This window comes from Cyprinus carpio, chromosome B22 (assembly GCF_018340385.1).
Source record: "Cyprinus carpio isolate SPL01 chromosome B22, ASM1834038v1, whole genome shotgun sequence".
Lineage (NCBI taxonomy): Eukaryota > Metazoa > Chordata > Actinopteri > Cypriniformes > Cyprinidae > Cyprinus > Cyprinus carpio.
This window is the reverse complement of record NC_056618.1, coordinates 17,004,728-17,029,230: the sequence shown is the minus strand read 5'-3', so window position 1 is coordinate 17,029,230 and position 24,503 is coordinate 17,004,728. Positions and strand designations below refer to the sequence as shown.

The window sequence follows — 24,503 nt, the reverse complement described above, 5'->3', positions numbered from 1 at the left end:
TCATTAACTCTTATGGAAATATGTAATTATCATTTAAATCTGACTCATTTTTAAACTGTGTGTCATACATCAACATCTCAGGAAAATGTTATGGGGTTTCAGATCAGAATATGACCTTCAGTAGAGGACACCGGACTATTTTGGGAGACACAACAAATGAATAAGAAAAGAAAATATATTTCAATATTCCTATGAAATATTAGATATTATTATGAAAATCTTGGCAATTATTTACTCCCATTATTACAAATTATGCAAATTAGATACAGTTTATAGGCTAGATACATTGTATATTATGCTAAACCGTTTATGGCCATTTAACACACATTTTGCATAAAGAAAAATGGTACGTCAAATCATTCTGTTATAACTTTGGGAATAATCTTTATACAAAGTTTGGTATTAAAAAAAAAAAAAAAAAAATCCGAAATCTGTTGTTTTTGTATATGCAAGCTCATTCGGGGCCTATATATATATATATTAAATTGAGTCCCGGTGTCCTCTACCGAGGACATAGCATAACATATGAATAAAATATCAATTTTCAATTTTTTCAATTTTTTTTATTATTATAATTATATATATATATATATATATATATATATATATATATATATATATATATATATATATATATATATATAATTTTTTTAACAATTTTATTCTTATGTTCTAAACAATGTAATGACATAAAAATAATTTTTTTTTCCAAAAAAATATTAATAATAATAATTCCTGGTTCACAGGATGTTAAAATGTAATTTACTCTCGGAATCCAGCTACTAGTCAGCGCTAGTGTTCTGACGTCACAGTGACGGTGGCGCGCAGGGTTGCGGTGCTCGCCGCCGAGGGCTCCTCTCTCTGCGCGCTCCCGCTCGTGCACGCGCAGGGCCGAGAGATCTTCTTCCTCACGTCACGCGCGCTAGCAGCGGATTTTACCTCACGCTCGGAGATTAAACGACGCGAAGGCGCATATATGTGCATGAACGGGACGCGGACGACGCAGGATGGTTCGGGAAACCAGACACCTCTGGGTGGGGAATTTACCCGAACATGTTCGCGAGGAGAAGATTGTGGAGCATTTTAAACGGTGAGTTACACAAGAAGCAACGCGGCCTGGCGCGGACACAAACCGCCTCAGCGCGCGATGGCGGAAAACCAGCGACGAACCGCCGAAGAGAGCCGTTTAAAACACCGGCACGAGCCGCGGACGCGATCTAGAAATCAAAAACCGAGCGAAATCATCTCCGATCAGCGAACGCGATCAAGTTTAGCAGTTAGCTTCACTGCTGACTAGTTTCGTTTACTGTTTAGGGTTAATGTGTGGAAGCTGTGCTGACTTTCACAGAAACCGTCCGTGTGTTGTTCACGCGTCAGGAAACGTCGCATAAATCGCGCTTTCACTCGGAGAACAGCGAGTGTTTGTGTCTGTTAGCGCTTAGCTCGCGGCTAACGCTGAACCGGTTCCGACCGAAGAAACAGAAACTCGATCGAGAAAGAATTACACGATTCCGCTGTTTCTCTGAAGTAAACCGAAGTGCTGTACTCCCGTTTCAGTTGAGTGAACTGAATGAGTGTACTGTGGAAAAACCGCTAAACCGTTGTGAAATCGGTTTGAGATCTAGTGTGAACGGGCTCGGAGAGCGTCTAATCACGCTGGTGGAAGAACTTAACGATAGTACACTTACACGGACAACAATATTCCGATGTTTACACGATTAAGAATCGACTATGTAAACAAAGTTTTTGATCACTTTAATCCAGCTAAAGTCATACTCGAAGTAAACACAAATCGAATTAAGACATGCAGTATACTCCTATTTCAGTCACATTATCAGTGCAGTACAGATATTAATCACACTATTAACGTCGTGTAGAACTTTTCGGTAGTGGTCAACCTTTAATAGCAAACAAAGGTGCACCGTTGTTGTCTTTTTGCACGTATAGCACAACACATAATTAACTGCACTTGAAGCTGTCCTAAAATTAAAAATGAAACACCCAAAACTGTACATTGCACAGTAACGAAAACAAACTACATGTTGATTCGTGTAATTGTGGAGGAGACGTTGGACGGCGTTGCGTGGAGACGTAATGACGTGTGCCTTTAATAGATCTTTGTTCTATAACACGTAAAACGGGAACGTGAAAGGATTATTCTAAAAGCAACTCATGTTAACACCTTAATCATAATATTGGCTTATTCAGAATAAGGATGGAATAACCTGACGATATCGTTCTCTGGCGTGGGCGCTAATATCGTTATCTTTATAGTTATCGTCCTTAGTGTGATCGGGGCTTAAGGGTTCAGAAAGTGAGTTTTGAAATTTAAAACGCCACACTTCCTCTTAGGTTGATCTAGGGTTGCACGATAAATCGCAATGAAATTGCAATCGCGATGAGGCAAAGACTGAAATTGTCATGAGCATCTAGTCAGTGAAGCACGGTTCTGTGATCAGTACTAGATCTCCATCCGAAGGCCACTTGACAGCTATCATTATCGCGAATGATTACTTCGATTTCATAATTGTGTGATTTTTATCTTTTTCGTAGCTTGTCAGTGAACTACGGCTCTGTGTAGTAAATGCTGCTCCATCTGAAAGCAGCTGATGGAGATTTACTACTGATCACAGAACCGGCTTTACTAACGAGATTCGCATCGTATCGCATTCGGTTAATCACGCAGCCCTACGTTGATCTATAATGTAGCTGACGATCACATGACCTTTACAGCGCCTGGTTTCTTCTTCTTCACAGGTATGGCCGGGTGGAGAGCGTCAAGGTCCTGCGCAAGCGCGGCTCCGAGGGCGGTGTGGCAGCCTTCGTGGATTTCGTTGACATCAAAAGCGCCCAGAAGGCGCACAACGCGGTCAACAAAATGGGGGACAGGGACCTTCGCACAGATTACAATGAGCCGGGCTCAGTGCCCAGCGCCGTGCGGGGTCTGGAGGACCCCAGCCCCTCTAGCAGTCACGGAAGGGAGGTTGCGGGGTTCTCGAGGAGCGCCGTGGGGCCGGTGTACGTGCCCCCGGTGTCTCTCCACACCAGAGAGGGGCGCTATGAACGCAGACTAGACGGGTAAGTGGACACAGGCTCCCTCTGCACTACAGGGGCTCTGTGGTGTCAGATACAGGGGTTGAGGTTGGGTTAAACACAAAATATTCCAGATTCTAGGGATCCCTCTGCACTCCGAGGCCTGACTTCCTGCACACGGAATTATTAATCCTTGTCTCGTGTATGAATGAGTGGATTAGATTGGTGTGGGATTACTGTGTGAGCCATAGTTGGATATTACCCACGTGGAGAATATCCCGGTCGGTTTGGATATTACGATGGCTGGCGGAGACGTAACGGGTGAGTTTGGATATTAGGCGTTCGCAGAATCTCGGATGTTACCCCGCCGCCTTGGAACAGCGCTCTCTGGAAGTACGTGCCGATGACGGATTAAACGCAAGGTTTATAACCGGAACGTAGTTACGAGTTGTCGCGAAGCTTTTTGTCCCTTCTCATTTGCCTTGCACGACTATCCCATCACCCACCTGATCATTGTGCTAACTGTGTGTCATGCCGTGGATGTGTATCACTGCCGTGGATTCAGGAGCGAACCGCGCTCCGTTGGAGTCAGGAGTAAGTGTGTCAGGGTTCATCATCTCCATCCTCCTTGTCACCGCACGTCATTCTTAGAGACCGCGTGTCGCCAGCGCTTGGATACCTTTACGAAGCCTTGAAGACCAGAAGACGTGGTCAGGGGAAGATTCCCACGGATCTACCCTCCCGTTGGATGTACAGGTGTAGGTGGAGGCTTTGCCGGATTACCTGATCTCCAGTGGATGTACGGTAGAAGTCGTTCTGGGATGTGCTGGAATTACGTTTTGTTTTTTTGTCCCACAGAGCTGTGTTTTTGTCGTTCGGATTAGTCCTCCAGTGGACAGATTTGTTTTATTCCTTTTGGAATATGTTCCTTTTTTCTAGACTGTTTTTCCTGAAGTCTCCTGTAGTGTCTTGAGATGGATGGCCTGACGCGAACCTCTTTGGACGAAGAACCTTTTTGCTTAGTGGGACTGTATCGTCGTTTTTTTTCCTCTCACGCCATCGCTGTTTTTGGCTCACACAAAATTCCTCCTATATTGTATTGGGAATATTTAGGGTCAGTTACTGCTCTGAAAAGGTTGGTATTGCCCTGCCTTACACCTCTCTGTGCTTTCTCTCTCTAACCTAGACATGCACCCTCTCTTAACCCCTGCTCTTTACTAACCCTACAGCCTTGTGCTATTATTAACCCCTCTGTCCTCGTCCGAGTGTTTCCGCTCTTCTGTCTGATTTCCCCTCCAGTGTTCAGAGCCAGATAGCCAGCATGGTTCATTTGACCAGAGTTAAACGTTCAGCGAATCACTGCATGATTCGTTTAGAAGCGCGTTAGAGCCTCAGCCAAGTTCAGTCTACCAGACGCGTGCTTGTGATTTCGCTCGTTAAACTGTGGCTTCCCAACCTGGCCCGCTAGGTTTTGGACGACGAGGTGCACTTGAGTTCTTGAGTTAGCGCTTGCCACGGATCCGGTTTGATTCTAAGTGTGTGTGTTCCCTTTTCTGTCGTGTCTCTTTCTGTCTCTCTCACAGCAGCGGCTCGGACAGCAGGGAGCGAGCGTACGATCACAGTCCGTACGGACACCACGAGCGCAGCGGCTCCTTCGACCGGCCGCGGCACTACAACACAGAATATTATCGGGACCGTACCATGTTCGCCTCTGGGGTGAGCTCGAGCCCGGCCGCCAGCACTATCAGCGGTGGCTTCGACACGCCGGAGTCGCACTTCGAGCCTCGGATCCGTGACCCTTTCACTATCTCCACTTCGGCTCGGCGCGACCCGTACCGTGAGGACCGAGGCCGCCGCACAGACCGGACGTACCACCATCGGCGGAGCCGGTCCTCACACTCTTCACAGTCACGGCACCCATCGCCCCAGAGGAGCACGGGACAGACTCCTAAAGCTGCCCACTCGCCCAAAAGAGTGCCTGTGTCTCCTGGCCGGGGCCCGCGGTCACACTCGCGCAGCCCGTCTTCCAGCTCCGATTCGGTCAGCAGCACCAGCAGCACCGGCAGCGGCAGGTATCCGACAGTCATTTAGAACCAGATTTTGTATTGGGTTATCCCAAGTTTAAAAAAAAAGTAGCCTACATTTCCATGATGTATTTAAAGTGCTCTATTTTTGCGCACTAATTTTGTACTATTTAAAAATGTATTTAGTTACCACTTGTGGTACACTTGAACCCATCTTTCACACACTCAAGTGTACTACAAGTGGTGACTAAATACATTTTTAAACCCAGAGATAGTATGTTAAAAGCGCATGTTAGTTTATGTTCATGGTGTCCCAAAATAGCACAGTTGAGTACACTTTTTTGATCTTATGTTTTTCTCAAGTACTAAAGAATCTTTTTTGGTATATTAAGTACAAAATTAGCTAGAAAAAAAGTACACTTTAAGTATATTATGGAAATGTAATTTTTTTTTTTTTTACCTGGGATGATATTCTGTTTTAATTATTTCTGGATTTTGTTAAAATTTTAAAAATCACAAAGGATATTAAGTCAACTGAACAATATTATTTATGTAAAAAATGTAGTATTATATTCTATAGAGTACATTTGTAATGTTACTGTCATTTTACACTTGGATTCTCTTTTCAAAATAGAACATGAAACCTGTTCTTTGCATGCAGAGTAATCCCTATAAACAGCCTCAAGATATGTGACATGATCTGATAATCAGTGCAGTTTTGTATTTATGTCCCAAATATTTGAAACAAAATGATGTCTTGTGGGATATGTGTAAAATAAAACTTACAATTAGTTAAGTGTAAAAAGTAATACTAAAAACCTATATTATTTCAGCACTTCTTATATACAGTGGTAGTATTTATTGATATTTTGAATCATCTTTTATTTTTAGTAGAGCAGGAATGCACCCACTTGGCAGTTTTTTGGAACCTGTTTCTTTGGAACCATAGATAACAAGCTTTTCAAAATGAAAACAAAAAGAAAAGTAAAACTAAATTTGCCGTCGGTGACAGTGCTTGCAGGTTTTTCCCCACAAAAAAAAACATGTTCACCTTCTCTGGTTTAAGAAGCAGTCTTTTACTTTACTTTAGCTTGAAAACCATCGTTTCCTCAGTATTGGCGCCATTTTTGCTGTGTGCACCGCCGTGCTCGTGTTAACGCGGCGAGTATAAACCAGGCTCTACACTCGAAGACGAAATTAAATCACACAGGCAGAAAAAATGATAGCAAAATGCGAAGAATTGGTTGCAGTCTGGAGCCCTGCTAGGATGCCGATATTAGCGGAGGTCACTGTATAATGTTATAATGTCAGTTTGTAGTCATACACTTAAATACCATACATTACAAATCAATATTTTTCTTATATTATTTATAATATTTTTTGTATTTAAGTGTGGTGCTGAGCTTGATGAATAAAGTGGGTTGCAGTGGGTTTGTCTGAACTGGGTTCGTCTCTTGTTTTCTTTCAGCAGTGATTCGAACAGCAGCTCCAGTGAAGGATCGCGAGCGCGCTCGGTGCAGTCGACGGCCACACACGCTCCTCCGGCTCCTCCTGTCCTCACGCTGGACTCCGACGAGCCGCGGAGGAGCTTCGGCATCAGAGTCCAGAACCTCCCGACGCGATCCACAGGTGACCGCTTACTGCTCGTGTTTCAGTCTCCTTGAACAGAAGCTCAGTCCACGACAAACCAGTCAGGAGTTATCATGCTTTGTTCATAGTTTGCTCGTTTGTCGTTGGTGATGGGAAGCATGATTACAGGTTTGACATCTGAAGAATTAGGATGGCCAGCCTCATAGAAATTGGTGGAAACATAGACAAACTAGTTCCCTTCGAGTCCCAATGATTGAGAGTCTCCTCATGTACAGATTTTTGGAAAAATGTAAAAATTTAAACATGTAGGTTTTTGGATTCCTTAAAGGGTTAGTTCAGCCCAAAATTAAAATTCGGTCATCTCATGTTTTTCCAAACCCATGATAATTTTTTTTTATTTTCCGTCTGTAAAAGTGATTTTGTGCCTCGTTGGGATGAACAATCAAGCGACGTTCACTTGCAGAACACAAGCTTCTAGAGGCACATAAGTCTGAAGTAATGAATTTAGGTAAAGGGGTGCAGAGCCAGTGCTGGTTTTGTAGGCAAACATCAATACCTTGAATTTTATGCGAGCAGTTTTTGGTAGCCAGTGCAAATTGATAAACAGAGGTGTGACGTGCACTCTTTTCGGCTCATTAAAAATTAATCTAGCTAACGTTCTGAATTAATTTTAAAGGTTTGACAGAACTGGCTGAAAGACCTCCCAAGAGAGCATTGCGATAGTCCTGCCTGGACAGAACAAGAGCTTGAACAAGGAGTTGTGCAGCATGTTCCGAAAGAAAGGGCCTGATCTTCTTAATGTTGAATAAAGCAAATCTGCAGGAACGGACAGTTTTAGAAATGTTGTCTGAGAAAGTCAGCTGATCATCAATCATAACTCCAAGGTTTCTGGCTGTTTTTGAAGGAGTTATGGTTGATGTGCCCAACTTGATGGTGAAATTGTGATGAAACGATGGGTTTGCTTGAACCACAAGCAGTTCTGTCTTGGCAAGGTTGAGTTGAAGGTGATGGTCCTTCATCCAGCAAGATGAAAACATGACCTAGGGCTGCCCCCTAATAGTCAACTAACAGTTAGTCAACCAGAAGAGCCTTGGTCCACCAAAATATTATTAGTCAATTAGTCGCAGAAAAGATAAATAAATAAAAATCCACATAGGTGAAGTCAAGCAGATCATTAATGGCTGGTCTATGAGGTAGTACACTGGGCAGGACTTCCAAACGCTCACCTATCATTCATTGACCTCAAATATGACTTATCATTTGAAATATGTAAGTTACAGCAACTTTACATGGCCATCCAATCTAATGTTAACCTAGAGAAATGTGCGTTGTTCACATGTCTGTGTGGAGCTGAAATATACTTGCCTTACAGATAGGAAAAAAATATATCTATAGAGAGTGAAATGTCTCTTTCAAATGAACCAATTCAAATGGAAAACAAATATGCTCAGAATTAAAATGTTAATGCAGCCTTCTTACTGTTTTCCCAAGACACATTCCTAATCATTACTTCTGCCGGTGTGCTGTAGCAAGCTTTATGAGTGTGTTTGAGCGCTTTAGGCATTGTAGGCAATTAAAGGCTAATTATTATGATTTAAAAGGTTTATTAATAAACATGCATTTAGTCAACTAGTGCTTCAAATGAACGACGACTAGTCGACCAGAAAAATCTCCAGTCGAGAGCATGACCGCGTTTCATCTGTGTGCTCTGAAGCTTGTAATTTATTGTTTTATATAATATATATACACTAAAACAATATATAATATATATAGTGTGTGATATTTATATATATGTATGTGTGTGTGTGTATATGTATATGTATTTGTTTATATGTATATTTTATTACAAAATTATTATATACAGTGCCTTCTACTGCAGGACATTTAATTTTCCTTCGTGAGATTTAGCATAAGTTGATTAGGAAGTTTAGGAAGTGACTCTTTTGATCTCTTCAACACACTAGATGGAAACGGTGCTTTATTCGCCAATGTTTTATGCTGTATTCCAACTTTCCACACAAGTTTAACTCATAACTTAGGATGGAAACATAGTAAATGATGACAGAATTTTCCTTTTGGGCTGAACTAACCCTTTAAGGCCACCAAACAACCTGTGTGTCAAACTTTCACGTTTTTCAAAATATCTGTACCCGAGGAGATTCTGACTCATTTGAACTCGAAGGGAACAAGTTTGAGTACGTTTCCACCAATTTCTATGAGGCAGGTCATTATAATTCTTCAGATATCAAACTGTAAACATGCTTCCCAAGACCTTAGATTTAGGTCACCAGCAACAAATGAGCAAAGTAAATAATGACAGAAAATTAATTTGGGACTGTACTAACCCTTTAATTTTAATCAGGGATACTGATATTTTGTTTTCATCTCCAAACATGAGATTTGGTTGGATTACTGACAAGTTTAAGTGCCTTTCATGATCTTAATGTAAAGTGTTAATCATTTAAAGCAGACGTCTGTAAGAGATTTTAGGCAGTCTGTCTCTGAACTCTGTGCTTTACTCTCCTCAGATACGAGTTTGAAAGACGGGCTCTTTCATGAGTTTAAGAAGTACGGTAAAGTGACGTCGGTGCAGATCCACGGCGCGTCGGAGGAGCGCTACGGCCTGGTGTTCTTCAGACAGCAGGAGGACCAGGAGAAGGCCCTCGGCGTGTCCAAGGGGAAGCTCTTCTTCGGGATGCTGATCGAGGTCACGGCCTGGAACGGCCCCGGTGGGTCTCAGTGTGTCACTCTCTAGCGCTAGCTGTGCGTCGATGCTAAATCCTGACGTGTTTGCCTCCAACAGAGACGGAGAGCGAGAACGAGTTTCGTCCCCTGGACGGACGCATCGATGAGTTTCACCCCAAGGCCACTCGTACATTGTTCATCGGAAACCTGGAGAAGACCACCAACTATCAGCAGCTACTCGACGTCTTCCAACGCTTCGGGGAGATAGTGGTACGTTACCGTGTTTGTCATAATCTGTACTAGTGGTTATGAGCTGAAATTAAGTCTTGGAGAAGACATTTCTGGACTGAAAATGTGAGTTTTAACCTTCCTAAATGCATTTAGGTCCATTTACACCCAGAAGAAATAATTAAACATTTCTCAAATGCATAGCTTTTAGTACTTTAGTGAAGATTCTTTACTTTTTTCTTGTTTAAAGAGACTTATGGGACTAAATTCTGTTAGATCAACATGATTCTGTGCATCTATTGATGAACCATTGCAGCATGAAAGTTAAAGTTTATGCAAGTAAAATTATTTTTTGAAGTAATGTTATCTCGATGTTGTTTTGTTAGAGATGACTATGTAGGTTTTATAAATCTGGTATGTCTGAGAAATCTTGAATTGTAAAGACATATAATGCAGGTTCATATTTTCCTTTCTCTTTGGAGTGTTACAAGCTGTTCATGAATAGATAAGATCTGTAAAGTTACAAAGACTAAAGTCTCAAATCTAAAGAGATATTCTTTATCAAAGTTAAGAGTCAACCACTCCCTCCTAAAACGCCTCGTTTAAACACGCCCGCACATCTCTACGTCACTATGTGGGAAGATTTGCATAATGCCGCCGCAAATGCTCACGCAAAGAAAGAATGCGTAACTTTGATTCTCGCTGTAGTACTGTACCGGGATTAATTGCGATTACGGCTGCTGCGATGAATCATGAAAAGCATTCCGCAGTCTATGGCTTAATGATTGAGTCGATGTTGCAGACCTAATTTTACAAGTTTTTCCTCAATGTCAGAGTTTCTCCTCTGGTGTGGTTTCTGTAACATTTTAACTCCAAAAAACAAAAATGCCATAAAACCAGTCCAAACAATTCTGTCCGCGAGGGAATTCTTGTCTTTGAGTGGAAATGTATTGGTTTCTGTATCTTCTAAAGCATGTGTTTGTATTGATGTATTTCAGGATATCGATATCAAGAGGGTGAACGGTGTTCCTCAGTACGCATTTGTTCAGTACTCTGATATCGCCAGTGTTTGTAAAGCCATTAAGAAAATGGACGGAGAGTATCTCGGCGCCAACAGACTGAAGGTATTTATTACTTGCGTGTTCTTGCCAAAGTGTTTCTCATAAAACATGTTTATATTATGTGTGGATGACAGCAGTATTGTATGTTAGAGTGAGATCAGACTGGACGGTTTCTGATGTGTATTTCTGACTGTGTCACAGCTTGGCTTTGGGAAGAGTATGCCAACAGCGTGTGTGTGGTTAGACGGCCTGACCTCGAACATCACAGAACAGTACCTCACACGACACTTCTGTCGATACGGGCCGGTGGTCAAGGTAGACTTTTGGGAACTCTAGTCTGTGGAAATGTTTGACATGCACTGTCAGGGCTTGAAATTAACTTTTTTACTTGTTGGCACTGGTGCGCCCACCTTCAAAAAGTTAGGAGCACCAGCAAAAATTTAGGAGCACCACAACTAAACTAAACTAAAATAAATAAATAAATATAGGGCTCGACTTTAAGCCTTGTCATTCACTTTCTGAGTAAAAGTTGCTTTTCTGGAATACATAGGATTTTGGGGTTGTAAATATAATTTATTCTGAAGCAATATTCTCATCAGGGTTCTATCAGCTTTGACATGTAAATATGCATATTTTTAATAATTACCCCAGGACATTTTTTTTTACCTTTATAAAGGCCATTTTTATTAAATGTGTGCTTCATCTATTATTTTATTTTATAAATATAAAAACTCAAGTGTTAGTGTCGAGAGCCCTGTTTAATAGTGTTCTTTTCATCTTGTCTCCTCATCTCTTTATATTTTCTGCACTAGTTAGCTCCCTGTCATGTGATAACGGAGCGCAGTGAAAGGGAGTGATTGACGGCTAATGTTAACCAGCCTAAAATCTGCTTTGAACGTAAGAACGTAAAGATGCAGTGTAATTGATTATGTGATAGAACGGTGGACCGGTCACTGTATGAGCTCACAGCAGGCACATACGGTGCAGTAATTAGCTGACGTTTTGTAGAGAGATGAAAACGGGTCACACCTCAACAATTATTTGCACTCGCAGAAATGCATCCAAATATATTTTGAGGCCGCACACATTAAATTTAGGGAGCATATGCAACTAAAATGGTCGCAGTTTCGAGCCTTGACTATATAGATTTTACTGGTGTTGCTTGGAGTTATACTAACTTCTGGCCTCTTTTACAGGTTGTGTTTGATAGGTTAAAAGGAATGGCTCTTATTCTGTACAACAACACTGATTTTGCCCAAGCAGCTGTTAGAGAAACCAAAGGATGGAAGATAGGAGGGAACAAAATTAAGGTATGTGGGGACTGACCAATGTTTATATATTTATATACAGTGTTTCCCATTCATTAACTAGAGTGTGGAGATTCTGCTCTCGCAGGACTTTGATGTCACACAGGCTGCATTTACACTGCAGGTCTTGATGCCCAAATCCGATTTTCTGACTATATCTGATTTTTTTTGACGACCCGCTTACATCATCTTTTAAAAGTGACCCGTATCCGATTTTTGCATTTACACTATACACTGCTGAAACTACCAAACGTAGACGTTCTGACCCAGAAAAGGAAGTAAAACAGCACGAAATACAATGGATGCAGATGCAAATAAAATTATACAGTGTTTTGCTTTCCACAATATTTTGAAAAGTCAACAAAAAAATCAGCCTGCACTGTCTCTTCGCCCCAAAGACTTAAAAGACATGAAACCTCCGCATTGCTCCACTGTGTGTATCCTTCGTCCTCCATCGTGCCTATAATAAGTCATGTGATCTCAGTTGGCGGTGTCCTCCTGAGTTGACGTCACTTTTTTAATAACGTACGACTCGCATTTACTGGGGAATATCCGATTTGTCTGCTTACATGGCACACGCAAATGCACGTATCCGATTCATATCCGATTTATTACCACATATGAATGAGGCCTGAATCCGATCTGAGAAAATCGGAATCCATGCGGTTTTTTCCTGCTTACACGTTCACCTGTCATATAAAACATCCACCACAAAATACAAAAAAATCACAATTTCATCACCATAACCAACAATCATAAAAACTGACATACTGATAGATCTAATGGTGATGATCCGCTTCAAGTCGAACAAGCCTAATGATTCAGTGAACCATTCATAAAGAACCATTTACTTCACTCCTGAATGAATCAGCCATTTGAACGAATCAAATGAATTAATAAATAAATGACTCTGACTTAATCATTAAGATATATTTATCACCATCTACTAGCAGTTTTAGTTTATTTGTAGAGTATTATTTTATTAAAGAAATAATTTAATATTTCCATAGTCATAGTAATAATAAAAATTATTAAAGGTATAGTTCACTCAACCAAAAATGAAAATTTTGTCATTAACTCATGATCCAAAAGAGTACATGTAATAAATTTTGTTAAATCAAACAAAATATTTCTTGCTCAAGCTACTTTTTGTAATTTCTGTTTGATGCTTTACACAACAATGACTTTAATTTTTCTTTTGGGAGTAATTTCTAGTAGATTAATCACCACATCTTAAATTAATAAACATTTTAATTGCTTACCAGCCCTAATGTGTGTATATATAGCTATTTGTGTTTATTCAGTTATATAATGTGTTTGTTTTCTCTGTCCAGGTTGATTTTGCCAGTCAAGAGAGTCAAATGGCTTTCTATCGATCTATGCAGGCATCAGGGCAGGACATCCGTGATTTTTATGATATTCCTTCAGATCGGAGGTGAGCACTGGCCTTTAGTGGGAAAAACAAATATATAAATTTACATAATTTTTGGCTATGGTTTGCTTAGCTTTAAGCAGTTGGTTATATTGTATGTTAAATATTGGTCTCGTTTCATTTTGTCAGGGACGAACGGAGAACTCCTTATCATGACTTTTCCACAGAGCGGGCGTATTATGAGAATGTAAGGACTCCTGGCATTTACGCTGAAGACCCCCGTCGAGAGTACCCCGGTCGCAGTCGTGACCGCTATGCAGAGTTAGATCACTACCAAGGAGACCACTACGATCCCCGCTATCACGAGGACCCACGGGAATACAGAGACTATCGAGACCCTTTTGAGGACATCAGAAAGTACAGCTATATCCAGCGGGAACGGGAGCGCGAGCGCTTTGAGGCGGAGCGAGGCCGATGGAGCCCGTCTCATCAGCGGCGTCCCCTGACTCCCTCTACTTCACCCTCACCGTCGGATCGCGTGTCACGAGACGCTGAACGACGTGTGTACAGGCACTCCTCTGAAAGATCGGGAAGCTGCAGCTCGCTGTCTCCAACCCCGGCTCAGTTTGAGAAGCCTGAGAAATCGCCAGTCGAATTCAAATCGGAAGGACTGGAGAGGGAAATGGAGCAGGCCGAGGCAGAGCGTGTAAGTGGGGCAGAGAACAAGAAGCGCAGCAGACGCAAGGAGAAAGCTGACCGAGAGAAGGGAGAGAAAGCAAAGCAAAGGAGAGGGAAAGTGCAGTCTCCCGGTGTACCTCTTTCTGAAGCGGATAGAGAGGCGAGTCTGGATTTGGGATCTGGGAAGGTTAAGGTTTCAGATGTGGAGAGTCAAGAACGACAGAAGCAAAAAGCGGACAAAGAGCCTTCCTCTACTGACCACGTAACACGCCTTGAGTCTCAAAAGGCAGAGCGGCTCGATCAGTGTAAAAGTGAGTCTTTAGACAGGGACGGCAAAGGAAAGTCAAAGAAACATTTAAAATCTGACTCTGGTAGTGATGGCAAAGACTCCCTTGTAGATTCTGTCAAACTTGAAGCGAGAAAGAGACGGTTCGGTGATCCCGGCGGGAAAGCAATACGACAGAAACGGGGCCGTCTGGAGGAGGATCCAGGTTCTGGGATTAGCCAACCTGCTGACTTTGCTACAAGTGCAGGATTTGCAAAAGAGACCGATATTGATGTAAAAGCAGAGAAAGAGGCTCAAAAAAGAGAACACTCCAAATCCAGGATTGGTTCTCATTATAGTCAAAGGGAAGAGCTGGATGGCGCTATGAGAGGGACGTCTCAGGGCTCATCGGTAAGGTCAGCTGAACTGCCTGAGGTGGATGTTTTGGACTCAAAATCTCATCCTGGGCCAAGCATATCTAGACTATTTTCAACTGATGGAACCTCGGATAAGGACAATAAAGTAAGGGATGAACATCTAGAAAATATTGACCTTTCACAGAGTTATCGCAAACAGATGGAGCAAAACCGAAGGCTACGACAACAGCTACAGCCGCAGGATAAACCGGAAAAGCCAGAAACTCCTCAAGGTGTAGATGCAGAAGATCTTGAGGATCGAAGCCTGGTGCATGAGGTCGGCAAGCCTCCACAGGACGTTACTGATAATTCACCTCCAAGTAAGACCAAGAAACAAGAGTCCTTTGAGATGGAAATGAGTGCTAAGAGAGAAAGGATTTACAGAACGGTCCGGCAAAAGACTGATGAACTTGAGTGGAATAACACAAACTCTCCAAGGTTTCAGCATGCCCCCCAACAAAGAGAGGAAGAATATGCAGACCCTCATGCTCAAATGACTGTGAGAGAAGTAAAAGAAGCATTGAAGCCTGAGGATAATGTTCAGACAGATCAGGAGCTCAGTGTTAAACGGATGCACGCCTCGCAGATGTCAAAGATGAGTACGTCTTTACAAGACGACCATCAAAGATGCTGGGAGAGCCAACTAAAGCAAGACTTGTTACCAGACTTTTCAAAGAGCGCTGAGAAAAGGCGGCTCAATCGGAAGTACTTGGATTATGGACTTTGGCCTGATTTGGAACCTGGTGAAGTGCGCTCTGACTCTGAAGAAGATCGTGAAAATAAGCCTAACTCTCCTGCTCCATCAACGTCAGTATCCTTTTCTGAAAGACATCGTCCAGACAGATTATCAGAGTCCAAGCTGACGCTCTCTCTAGAGAGAAACAAATTCTGTTCTTTCGCAGATGATCAGACAATCACTCCAGATACTAAAGCTTTGTTAGAGCGTGCAAAGTCTTTGTCCTCAACAAGGGAAGACAACTGGTCTTTCCTCGATTATGATTCGCACTTCCCCAGTTTCAGAAGTAGAAAGGACACAGAGAAGGTGGAGTCCACACCACGACCGACTCCTTCATGGTATATGAAGAAGAAGAAAATTCGAAGCGAGTCTGAAGACAAAATTGATGACAGGAAAGAAGATCCAAAGCCAGAAGAACAGGAAAGACGAGAGTTGTTTGCGTCACGTTTTTTGCACAGTTCTATTTTTGAGCAGGATTCAAGGCGTCTTCAGCATCTGGAAAGAAAGCATGAGGACCCTGAACATGGCGTTGGATATCTGTACTCTCAGCAAGGCCCAGCAGAAGGGCAGCCTGACCCAGAACCAGTTGTGCTTTTCCATAGCCGCTTTTTAGAACTAACAAGGTTGCAGCAACAGAAGAATAAAGAACAAAGCCATCAAGATTCCAAGCAAGATGAAAGCATAGATGCAACCAAAGTAAGTAAAACACCGGAGGAAGAACAAGCACCACAGCAGCAAAATGCTACTGAACCTAGTATCCGACAAGCTGAGATTAAATCAGTTAGTCCTGTTCAGATTCATCAGACCAGTCCTGTTCAAGCTCGTCAAATGTCACACCCTGTTTTAGCAGCCGAAGAATCCTTGCCAACAGTGGAAGCTGAAGGTGTTTTTACTCCAATCTGTAATTTGCTTGATTCTTCCATGAAGGAGGAAGATAAAGAGCCTGAACAGCCCACAGCTCAACCTTTGCTAGAGCAACTGTCAGAACCCAATTCTTCAGAATGCCAAGAGTCAAAGATCCCAGCAGAGGAGATGGTATTGAAGGCTGATGATTCTAAAAGTGCTCAAGACACCAATAAAGTAGTTGCAGAACAGCTCCCAAACAACGAAATGCCAACCAATAATGTACAGCCAGAGGCTGAGCCTCCAGTGATGTTTTCTGAATCACCAAGTTCCCTCCCGCATATCCCTGCTGAGCAACATGAAAAAGAACCTGAGCCACCTGTGGCACCTGAGTCTGAATCTATTAATGCAGACGATCAGGAATGTGCTGATAATTATCCAGTTGAAGAAGCGGTGTCTCCCCCTCCAAAGTCAAAAAATAAAAGAGCCAAAACCTCGCCTACCACACCAGTAACTACAACTCTGCCTGCTACCCCAGACAAACAAAGCACCCGCAAAAGTGAGCGCATTGACAAAGAGAAGCTCAAACGTTCATCTTCTCCAAGAGGAGAGGTGTTCAAGACAACACCTGATTCAAAGTCATTAAGTAAGTCACCTGTGCACAGTATAGAAATGGAACAAGGTACAGAGCAGAGTTCACAGTCAGGTAGGGCAAGACGTAGAAATGTGCGTTCTGTCTATGCTACACCAATTGAAGATGAAACCGCTCTGCAACCCGGAAAAGATGCTGAATCGCCTCGTGGTGGACGGAAGCGTGGTGTAGACAGAGATGTAGGTTCTGATGTAGAGGCTGTTGCTGCGCCACCAACCTTGAAACGGGGACGGCCCCCTAAGAATCGACGCCAAGCAGAGGATGTACCAGCAGGCAAAGTCGAACGGTCAAAATCAACTGAGTCTAAGGAGTTGGATGGCAGTGAAACGAGCAGTGAGGGGGTTCCCAAATTAGGTAAAGGCAAATATTCACCCCACACACAAAAAGGAGTCAGTCCAGGAAATGCATCAGCATCTGGAAATGGAAAGAAAGGAGACAGAATGGAGAAAATACCGGAAAGTTCTAAACTCATTACTGAAGAAAACCCTCCCATTCTTAAAAACCTTAGAATCCGTCTTGATGTGACCGAAGTAAAGGCAATGCTTCAGACTAGTGAAGAAGAACCTGGAACTGATGAGTCTCCCAAAAATAGCTCACCTGGTGTGTCCTCAAAGGATGAGGTATTAGAAGCTAAATTTGAAAATGATGCCATGGATGATGCTAATAGTGAAAAGGAGACTTTGCCTGCCGTAACAGAAGCCATTGAGCCACATGTAGCTTCGCTGGCTCAAGAGTTGGAGCTTGAGCAAGCTGTTGAGAATATTGCCAAGCTCACAGAAGATGCTCCTCCACTTCAGTTTAAAAGTAACCTGACAAAGGCACAGCGTCCAATAGCTGAAGAACCAGAGCGTGACTCAGAAGAAGAAAAGCCTGCAAATCCATCTAGTGAAACAGAGCTTGCTGCTGCTATAGATTCCATCACATCAGAGAACACAGAACAGAACAGACTGAACACTGTTGTAGAAACTGATCCTGATGTGCAGACTCTTAGACCTGCTTCAAAACTATCTGAAACCTGTGTTAGCACAGCAGTTGTTCAGGAGGAGACCGTAACCACTCCTAGAAAAGGCTGTAAAGGCAGAGCGAAAGCTTCAAAGAAGGGCAAAGGCCAAAAGGGTGCTGGAAGCAAAAAGGAACTCATTAAAGATGTAGTTTTAGAGGCTGAAAATATCCCTGTGAAGTCACTGGAATCAGTACCTGCAGAACTTCCAGCAGCCACGGAAAGATCACCAGCAAGTACAGCTGTTGTCATTACTTCCCCTTCCAAGCAGCGTGTAAGTTTAACAGCTCCTAATGCAGACATTCCAGACGAACCTGAGTCGCCTCTTAAAACTGAGATGGATATCCCAAAATCCTCTCAAGCTATCAGCAGAAGCCCAACGTCCTCCAAGTACCAATCTCCTTCACTATCTCCAACGAGAACTTGTCTCAAGAATTTGTCCTCATACCCAAGCAGGCTTTCTGTTTCCCCAACGGAGCGTTTCAATCAGCCGAAGGTCCTCTCTCCTCCGCTGACCTCTGTAGCCCCGATGGAGACCCCTACATTACCCTCAGACACCCCTGCTCATGACGCCAACTCGGCTGATTTGCGCAAAATCCTCACAAAGCCTAGAACTGTCCCAGTCTTGGAAATGGGTGCTACATCTGGGAATATGCACGCTCATCCTTTAAGGGAAAGTGACATTACACCAGATGTGATAACCAGCAAGGGTGCTCCTCAAGATAAGAGACAACTCCCTGTTTCAGCCCAACCTGTAGTGCGACAGCCTGCTTCTATACCTTCACCAGAAACAAAACAGATCTTCAGTGAGAAGTCAGTGATTTCAGTTATTGCTTCCACTCCTACCTCCGTTATCAGTCGTGTTTGCAATCCCCCTGACTCTGAGGAGAAGCCAAATGCTCAGATTGGAAATCCCTTCCTTGATAAACAGCCTCCAAAACAGATTTACCAGCCAAGCTTGGAGGAAAGCAGTACGTACCATGGTCCAGCAGTTGGTGAGGAAGGTGGAAATGCCGGTCGCTATATAGTGGAGAGTACATCTTTGAGTACAGGTTCTAGCACAGGACTTAGAGTTCAGACGTCAGAAGGTGTTGTGGTGCTGAGTCATTCTGGCCAGAAAATGGAGGGGCCACTGCGCATAAGTGCCAAAATCAGCCAGATCCCACCTGCCAGTGCTGTGGACATAGAGTCACAGCAGCTGGTGTCAATGCCCCAGATCAAGCAGGAACTTTACAGTGCCTCCCAGCCACCATCTTCAAAATGCCCACTTCCTTCAGATCATGGACATTCAATAAAACCCCAATCAAATGTCTCCACGATTAAGCAAGAATCTGCACTGGACAAATTAGAATCCGCTTACGCTCCAGTTCAAAGTGGAGTTGTTAAAATATTGCAACAAACACCTGGCCCATCACAGGTCATGAATTACCATCCAGAATACACAATGGTGATGAAGCACCCTAAGAAGGGAGATGCACCTGAGTCTCTCAACGTGGAGAAACCTGCTTGGGTCCCAACTATTAGTCCTGCTATAAGTCCACACCTTCCCTCGGCAGCAGGCAATCATGTTGGCTTCATAGCTGGCACAGCGACAGACCGAACTCCATCACTCATTCAGCCCAAGCAGGAGCCGCGCTCTCCACGGAAATCCGGACATCCTCATTCTCCTTTTGCCAAAGTATCATCTCCTATCGGCTCTTCGTCTCCGAAAGGTGTATCTGTTGTCCTTCCCCCTGGATTAAACCCTCTGTCCCAGTATGTTTCCACAGTCCACCACTCGGAGCAGTCTGTGATCATGCCTCCACACAACACTCACGGTAGCATTGGAAGGATGTCCCCGCACCGCGTCGGCGCAATGGGACACCTCACCCAGGGGGAGGTACGAGTGAACACTCCTCCCCTCTCCATGATGAGCTATGGGATTCACTCTGAGAGCCTCACTTCCTCTTGGGCCCCTGGCCAGCAGCGACCCACGTCTCCTCAGGCCGTGGGGAACAGGGAGATGGTCCTCAAGGTGAACCCAGCCAATGCAAGACCACCACAACATCAACTCAAATCAGACTCCATACCAGCAGAATATCGTGGAGCTCTCCACAGCGGTTTACCTCTCGATCGATTCAACAGAGACATGCGAGTACTCATGCACCACCAGCAGAGCGATCGCCCCGCTGCAGAGTTACACCAGGGGCACGTCCCCGAGAACATACCGCCCTCCTCGACTGCTACCAGCATGGCGGCGTCTCTTTCTCCTCGGCCACACTTGTTAGCAAAGGGAGTATCTGAGAAGGACTCCTCGAAAGCGTCAGAACTAAAGAGGGCACAGTCACCTTCCAGTAAGGAGGGAATGATGGCGATCCGTAGTGCAATGCCTCCCATGGCTTCTCCTCAAAGAGTTCAGCTGATTCCAGCAGGAACTGCGGCTTCCTTCACTGAATATTCAACCATATATACAAACCTACGGCCTGCCATCGCTCAGTTTGCTGAGAATTCTCCAATGGGGATTAACCAGTCCACCCACAGCATCCCACCATCGCAGGTAAGTGCGTATGCATCACTTTTAAATATTTATTAACTTAAACAGCTATACTTATAAAGCTTGTGCCTCCCATTTTAAACGAAGGGTGTTCAAGAGCCGGAGTCGAGTCAGGCACAAGCCGAGTCTAAGGTGGAGTTGGTTGGACACCAGCCTGTGAACATGGTGCAGCTTCTGACGGTGAGTGTCTGTCATCAATAACACGCAGAAGAGATTTTTTCTGTCGACCCACTACTTCTGGTTTTTACTTGTCCTGCCAATATTTTTACTGGCCCTACAACCCATTTAATCCCAAAAAGGTTTTCATTTATAAAGCTCTAAAAACCTTACTGACTGGGGTTTTAGTGCATTCCCTGCAAATTTGGAACAAATAAATGGGCTCAATTAAGTATGGGCAGTGTCACATGATTAGTGCAAATTGTCACATGACCAGAGCAGTTTACTTCCTGTTAGCACCTTGAGAAGATGATGACTGCATCAAAGCTTCAAAACAAAAGGCTAGTAAAAGTGTTAACATAAAGATATGACAAAGATTTTTGGTACACGTTATCTTTAAGGTGTCTAGTATTAATATATGAATTCACATATTGAGTTTTGTTGAGTGTGGTCATAGCATGAGTAAACATGTTGATGGTCACAATAGTGACCGCTGGGATAACCGTGAACTTAGGTCTACCATATAAATCTAATCGCATTTCTAAGTGAAAAAGGCACTTAAATGTTGCAGTCACTAAATATTGCACTAAATTAAAAGTTTAAATGTTAAAAATAAGTTACAATTTTGATGTTTTAATACTTATAAAAATTTGATGTATGTTACAAAAAAGTAAAAATCTTGAAATACATTGATGGATGTATTTTTTGTCTTATCTCAGTATTCCTATTAGTGTTGTGTAATTGTTTTTTATGCATAATAGTATCCCTAGAATGTGATCAAATGGTTTAAAATAGCTGGGTTAAGATGTTTGACATTTGGGATTAAACGGGTTAGTTATGAAATGCAAAACATTAATTGGTTATAGTTTAATCCTCTAGTATTGTTCATTTGGGAGTCACGCTTGTTGTTTGCAGTCAAAACTGACCAGAGGCCATATTTTGTAGTAATAGTTTTTTTTTGCAAAATGAAAATTTCATTTCATACAACGCATGAACGTGTTCCACTAACCAGAAACAGACTCGTAGCCACACAACACTTAATTTCCCACCATCTGTGTGCATTGGGAATGCAAAAGTAGACTGGACCCTTAAGACTTTGTGTTTTATAAACTCTGTTCATACAGAAATATCCTATTGTGTGGCAAGGCCTGCTTGCGCTGAAGAACGATACGGCAGCGGTTCAGCTGCACTTCTTGTGTGGAAACAAAGCTCTGGGCCTGCGCTCTCTGCCTCTGCCGGAGAGTGGAGGGATTCTGCGCATCGTTCAGAGGATGAGGCTGGAGGCACAGCAGCTGGAGGGAGTCGCTCGCAGAATGACGGTACGTGACATGAGAGCATTCGCTTTTCCACCAAGAGTTTACATTCTGGTGCATTGTCCAAGAGGGCTGCCGGTTCTATAAAAAATGTAAATGGGTTTAAAGGGATAGCTCATCCAAAACAATAATAAAATATTTCTAACATTTATTCACCCAGATCAGGATGAGTTTTTCTTGATCAGGTTTGTAGAAATGTAGCACTGCATCAGTGTCTCAGCAATGGATGCTCTGCAGTGAATGGGTGCTGTCAGAATGAGAGTCCAAACAGCTGATAAAAACATCACAATAATCCACAAGTAATCCACAGCACTCCAGTCCATCAGTTAACATCAGGAGAAGACAAAAGATGAAACACATCCAGCATTAAGATGTTTTTTAACTCAAATACATAGAGTCTATAATCCATAATAACACTTTCCTCCAGTGAAAAAGTGTTCTGGTGTGAATCAGGAGAGAAATCTGCACAGATCAAGCAGCGTTTAAACAGCTCTAAACAAATATGTGTCTGGATTTTGATCTTTTGTCTTCTCCAGATGTTCACTGATGGACTGGAATGCTGTGGATTAATTGTGGATTATTGTGATGTTTTTATCAGAATAAAAATAATAAAAATATAGCTTCAATTATGTGTTATGCCTTTTGATGTAAACTGGTTTTGAGTATTGTAAACAGTTTTTCACTGGCGTCTCCGTTTGCCGTGAAGGTGTGTTCACCCTATTTGGCTGAAAATGCTGTGTTTTCAGGGGGAAAGTGATTTCTGCCTGCTGCTGGCCATGCCGTGCGGTCTGGACCAGGAGGACGTGTTGAACCAGACGCAGGCGCTCAAATCTGCCTTCATCAATTACCTGCAGGCCAAACTAGCAGCCGGCATCATCAACGTCCCCAACCCCGGCTCCAACCAGGTGAGCGCTCATCACACAACACAGCCCCGCTCTCATTTCATTTGCAAGTGTGCAGCTCGGGACACAAACTCTTCCTCTGCATACGAGTTTGTGTTGCTTAACTTTCATCTGGGAAAACAGTGCTCGTTATCCCACTAGATTTATAATGTAAATCATTTACAAACCCATGCCAACACAGGAGAATATTATTAATATTATATACATCACGATTTCAAAGTAAAAGTTCAAACCCTCGCTCTGAGTTTGCGTGTGACCAAATATTAAAATTAAATGGTTTTAAATGTCGTTGAATCACGCTGTAAAGTGAAACATCTCCAGGCTGATGGCGCCCTCTACAGGTATTTGTTATGTGTAGTCATACTAAAGCCTGTTTTTCACTTAGGTCTATTTTTATTACTAAAACTATCAGATTACTCAATTGTCAAAATAATCAGTACTTTATTACCAGAATAATTGTTAGTTACGGCTCTACAATAGTTACAATATTTCAAAATACAACTGCATTGTTTTGATTTGTGTGATTTAAAAGACAAATGTTTTGTCATTGAAAATGGCTTGAAAATGGTATTAAAATATTGTCTCGTTCTAGTGAACCAAGTATCTGTATTTTGTGAGCTAAGAGTATTGTCACACCCCTAGTGTCTACGAGCGTGATCTAGTTCAGCTTTTACATGAAATGATCACTTTGAATAAGGAAAGCGATAGCTTTGTCATAGTATCCTTTCAGATGTTGAAGTTGGCAGTCTTTGCATGTGCTGCACGTTATTTGTACAGTTTTGTTTTATTCGTTCATTTATTAGAATTTGAAAGATGGTAAGGATATTGTGATCTCTGATTTTAGTGCTTGAAAACCCAAACATTCAGCCTTTGTATTTAATGTAGCAGTTTGTGTAGGAACCCTGTGCTCAAGGCTCTCTCTCCTCACACAGCCTGCGTACGTGCTGCAGATCTTCCCGCCGTGCGAGTTCTCCGAGAGCCACCTGTCGCGCCTCGCTCCGGACCTCCTCAGCAACACCACCATCACCCCTCACCACATCATCATCATCACCACCTCCGTCTGACTTCATGTGTCTGCAGTCTTTCTATTTATTGAGCGATTTCATTCTTCTTCATGGAAACGAGGGACAAGCCACGTTCTCTCCCCATTTGCTGATTTTGAGTCTATTTTTTGATGAACGAATCATAGAAGTTATTGTAAGAGAAATGCTTTGTGTTTTTAACGAGTGGCGTGGATGGATTGGACGCCGGAGACCGGCAGCAGACGAACAGGATCATGGAGGTTCTGCTCTGCCGGACTGTAAATATTTTAAATATTTAAACCTTGGCCAGACGACCCAAACCCGACGGAGCTGCGGACCCGACTCAGATCAGCTGTGTTTGTGATGTAAATACTCCGCCGGCTCTTCGCTGGGTTTGATGTGGGCACTTCAAATTTTCTTACTCAAATAAAAAAAAAATCCATATAACTGTCACTCTTTCATTGAAGCCTTTATTCAGGAGAAATGACAAACACGTTAAAAACACCTAATAATTCTTAAATTAATATCCATTTTAAATATCTGCTAATTCTGAAATTAAGATGCATTTATTGACAAGTAAGCGACTTAAGAGTAGCCCTGTCAAATGATTAATCACATCCAAAATGAGTTTTTGTTTACATACTATATGGGTGTATGTTTATGTATATTTACACACACGTATGATTT

The 24,503-nt window shown here is 42.7% G+C and overlaps 1 protein-coding gene across 6 annotated transcripts; it reads left to right on the top strand.

Annotated features, from left to right (window-relative positions):
* Positions 1 to 851: 851 nt before the first annotated feature.
* LOC109102758 (msx2-interacting protein-like) lies at positions 852 to 24,267 on the top strand. Of its 6 annotated transcripts, none has more exons than XM_042749128.1 (15): positions 852 to 1,090; positions 2,758 to 3,078; positions 4,620 to 5,105; positions 6,529 to 6,686; positions 9,176 to 9,376; positions 9,451 to 9,602; positions 10,559 to 10,684; positions 10,823 to 10,936; positions 11,818 to 11,931; positions 13,263 to 13,363; positions 13,490 to 20,426; positions 20,511 to 20,603; positions 21,704 to 21,898; positions 22,639 to 22,797; positions 23,727 to 24,267. In XM_042749128.1, the coding sequence occupies exons 1-15, from the start codon at positions 1,008 to 1,010 to the stop codon at positions 23,856 to 23,858; spliced, it is 9,372 nt and encodes a 3,123-aa protein (XP_042605062.1). In that variant the 5' UTR covers positions 852 to 1,007; the 3' UTR covers positions 23,859 to 24,267. The 6 variants fall into 6 exon arrangements, with proteins under 6 accessions (XP_042605062.1, XP_042605061.1, XP_042605060.1 ...); XM_042749127.1 differs by having other exon boundaries at positions 853 to 1,090; positions 6,526 to 6,686; XM_042749126.1 differs by having other exon boundaries at positions 855 to 1,090; positions 4,617 to 5,105.
* Positions 24,268 to 24,503: the final 236 nt, after the last annotated feature.

Coding starts and splice junctions, on each gene's coding strand:
- LOC109102758 (XM_042749125.1), top strand. CDS start 1,008: ATGGTTCGGGAAACCAGACACCTCTGGGTGGGGAATTTACCCGAACAT. Junction 3,079..4,616: donor TATGAACGCAGACTAGACGG/GTAAGTGGACAC, acceptor TCTCTCTCACAG/CAGCGGCTCGGACAGCAGGG. Junction 22,798..23,726: donor CCAACCCCGGCTCCAACCAG/GTGAGCGCTCAT, acceptor CTCCTCACACAG/CCTGCGTACGTGCTGCAGAT.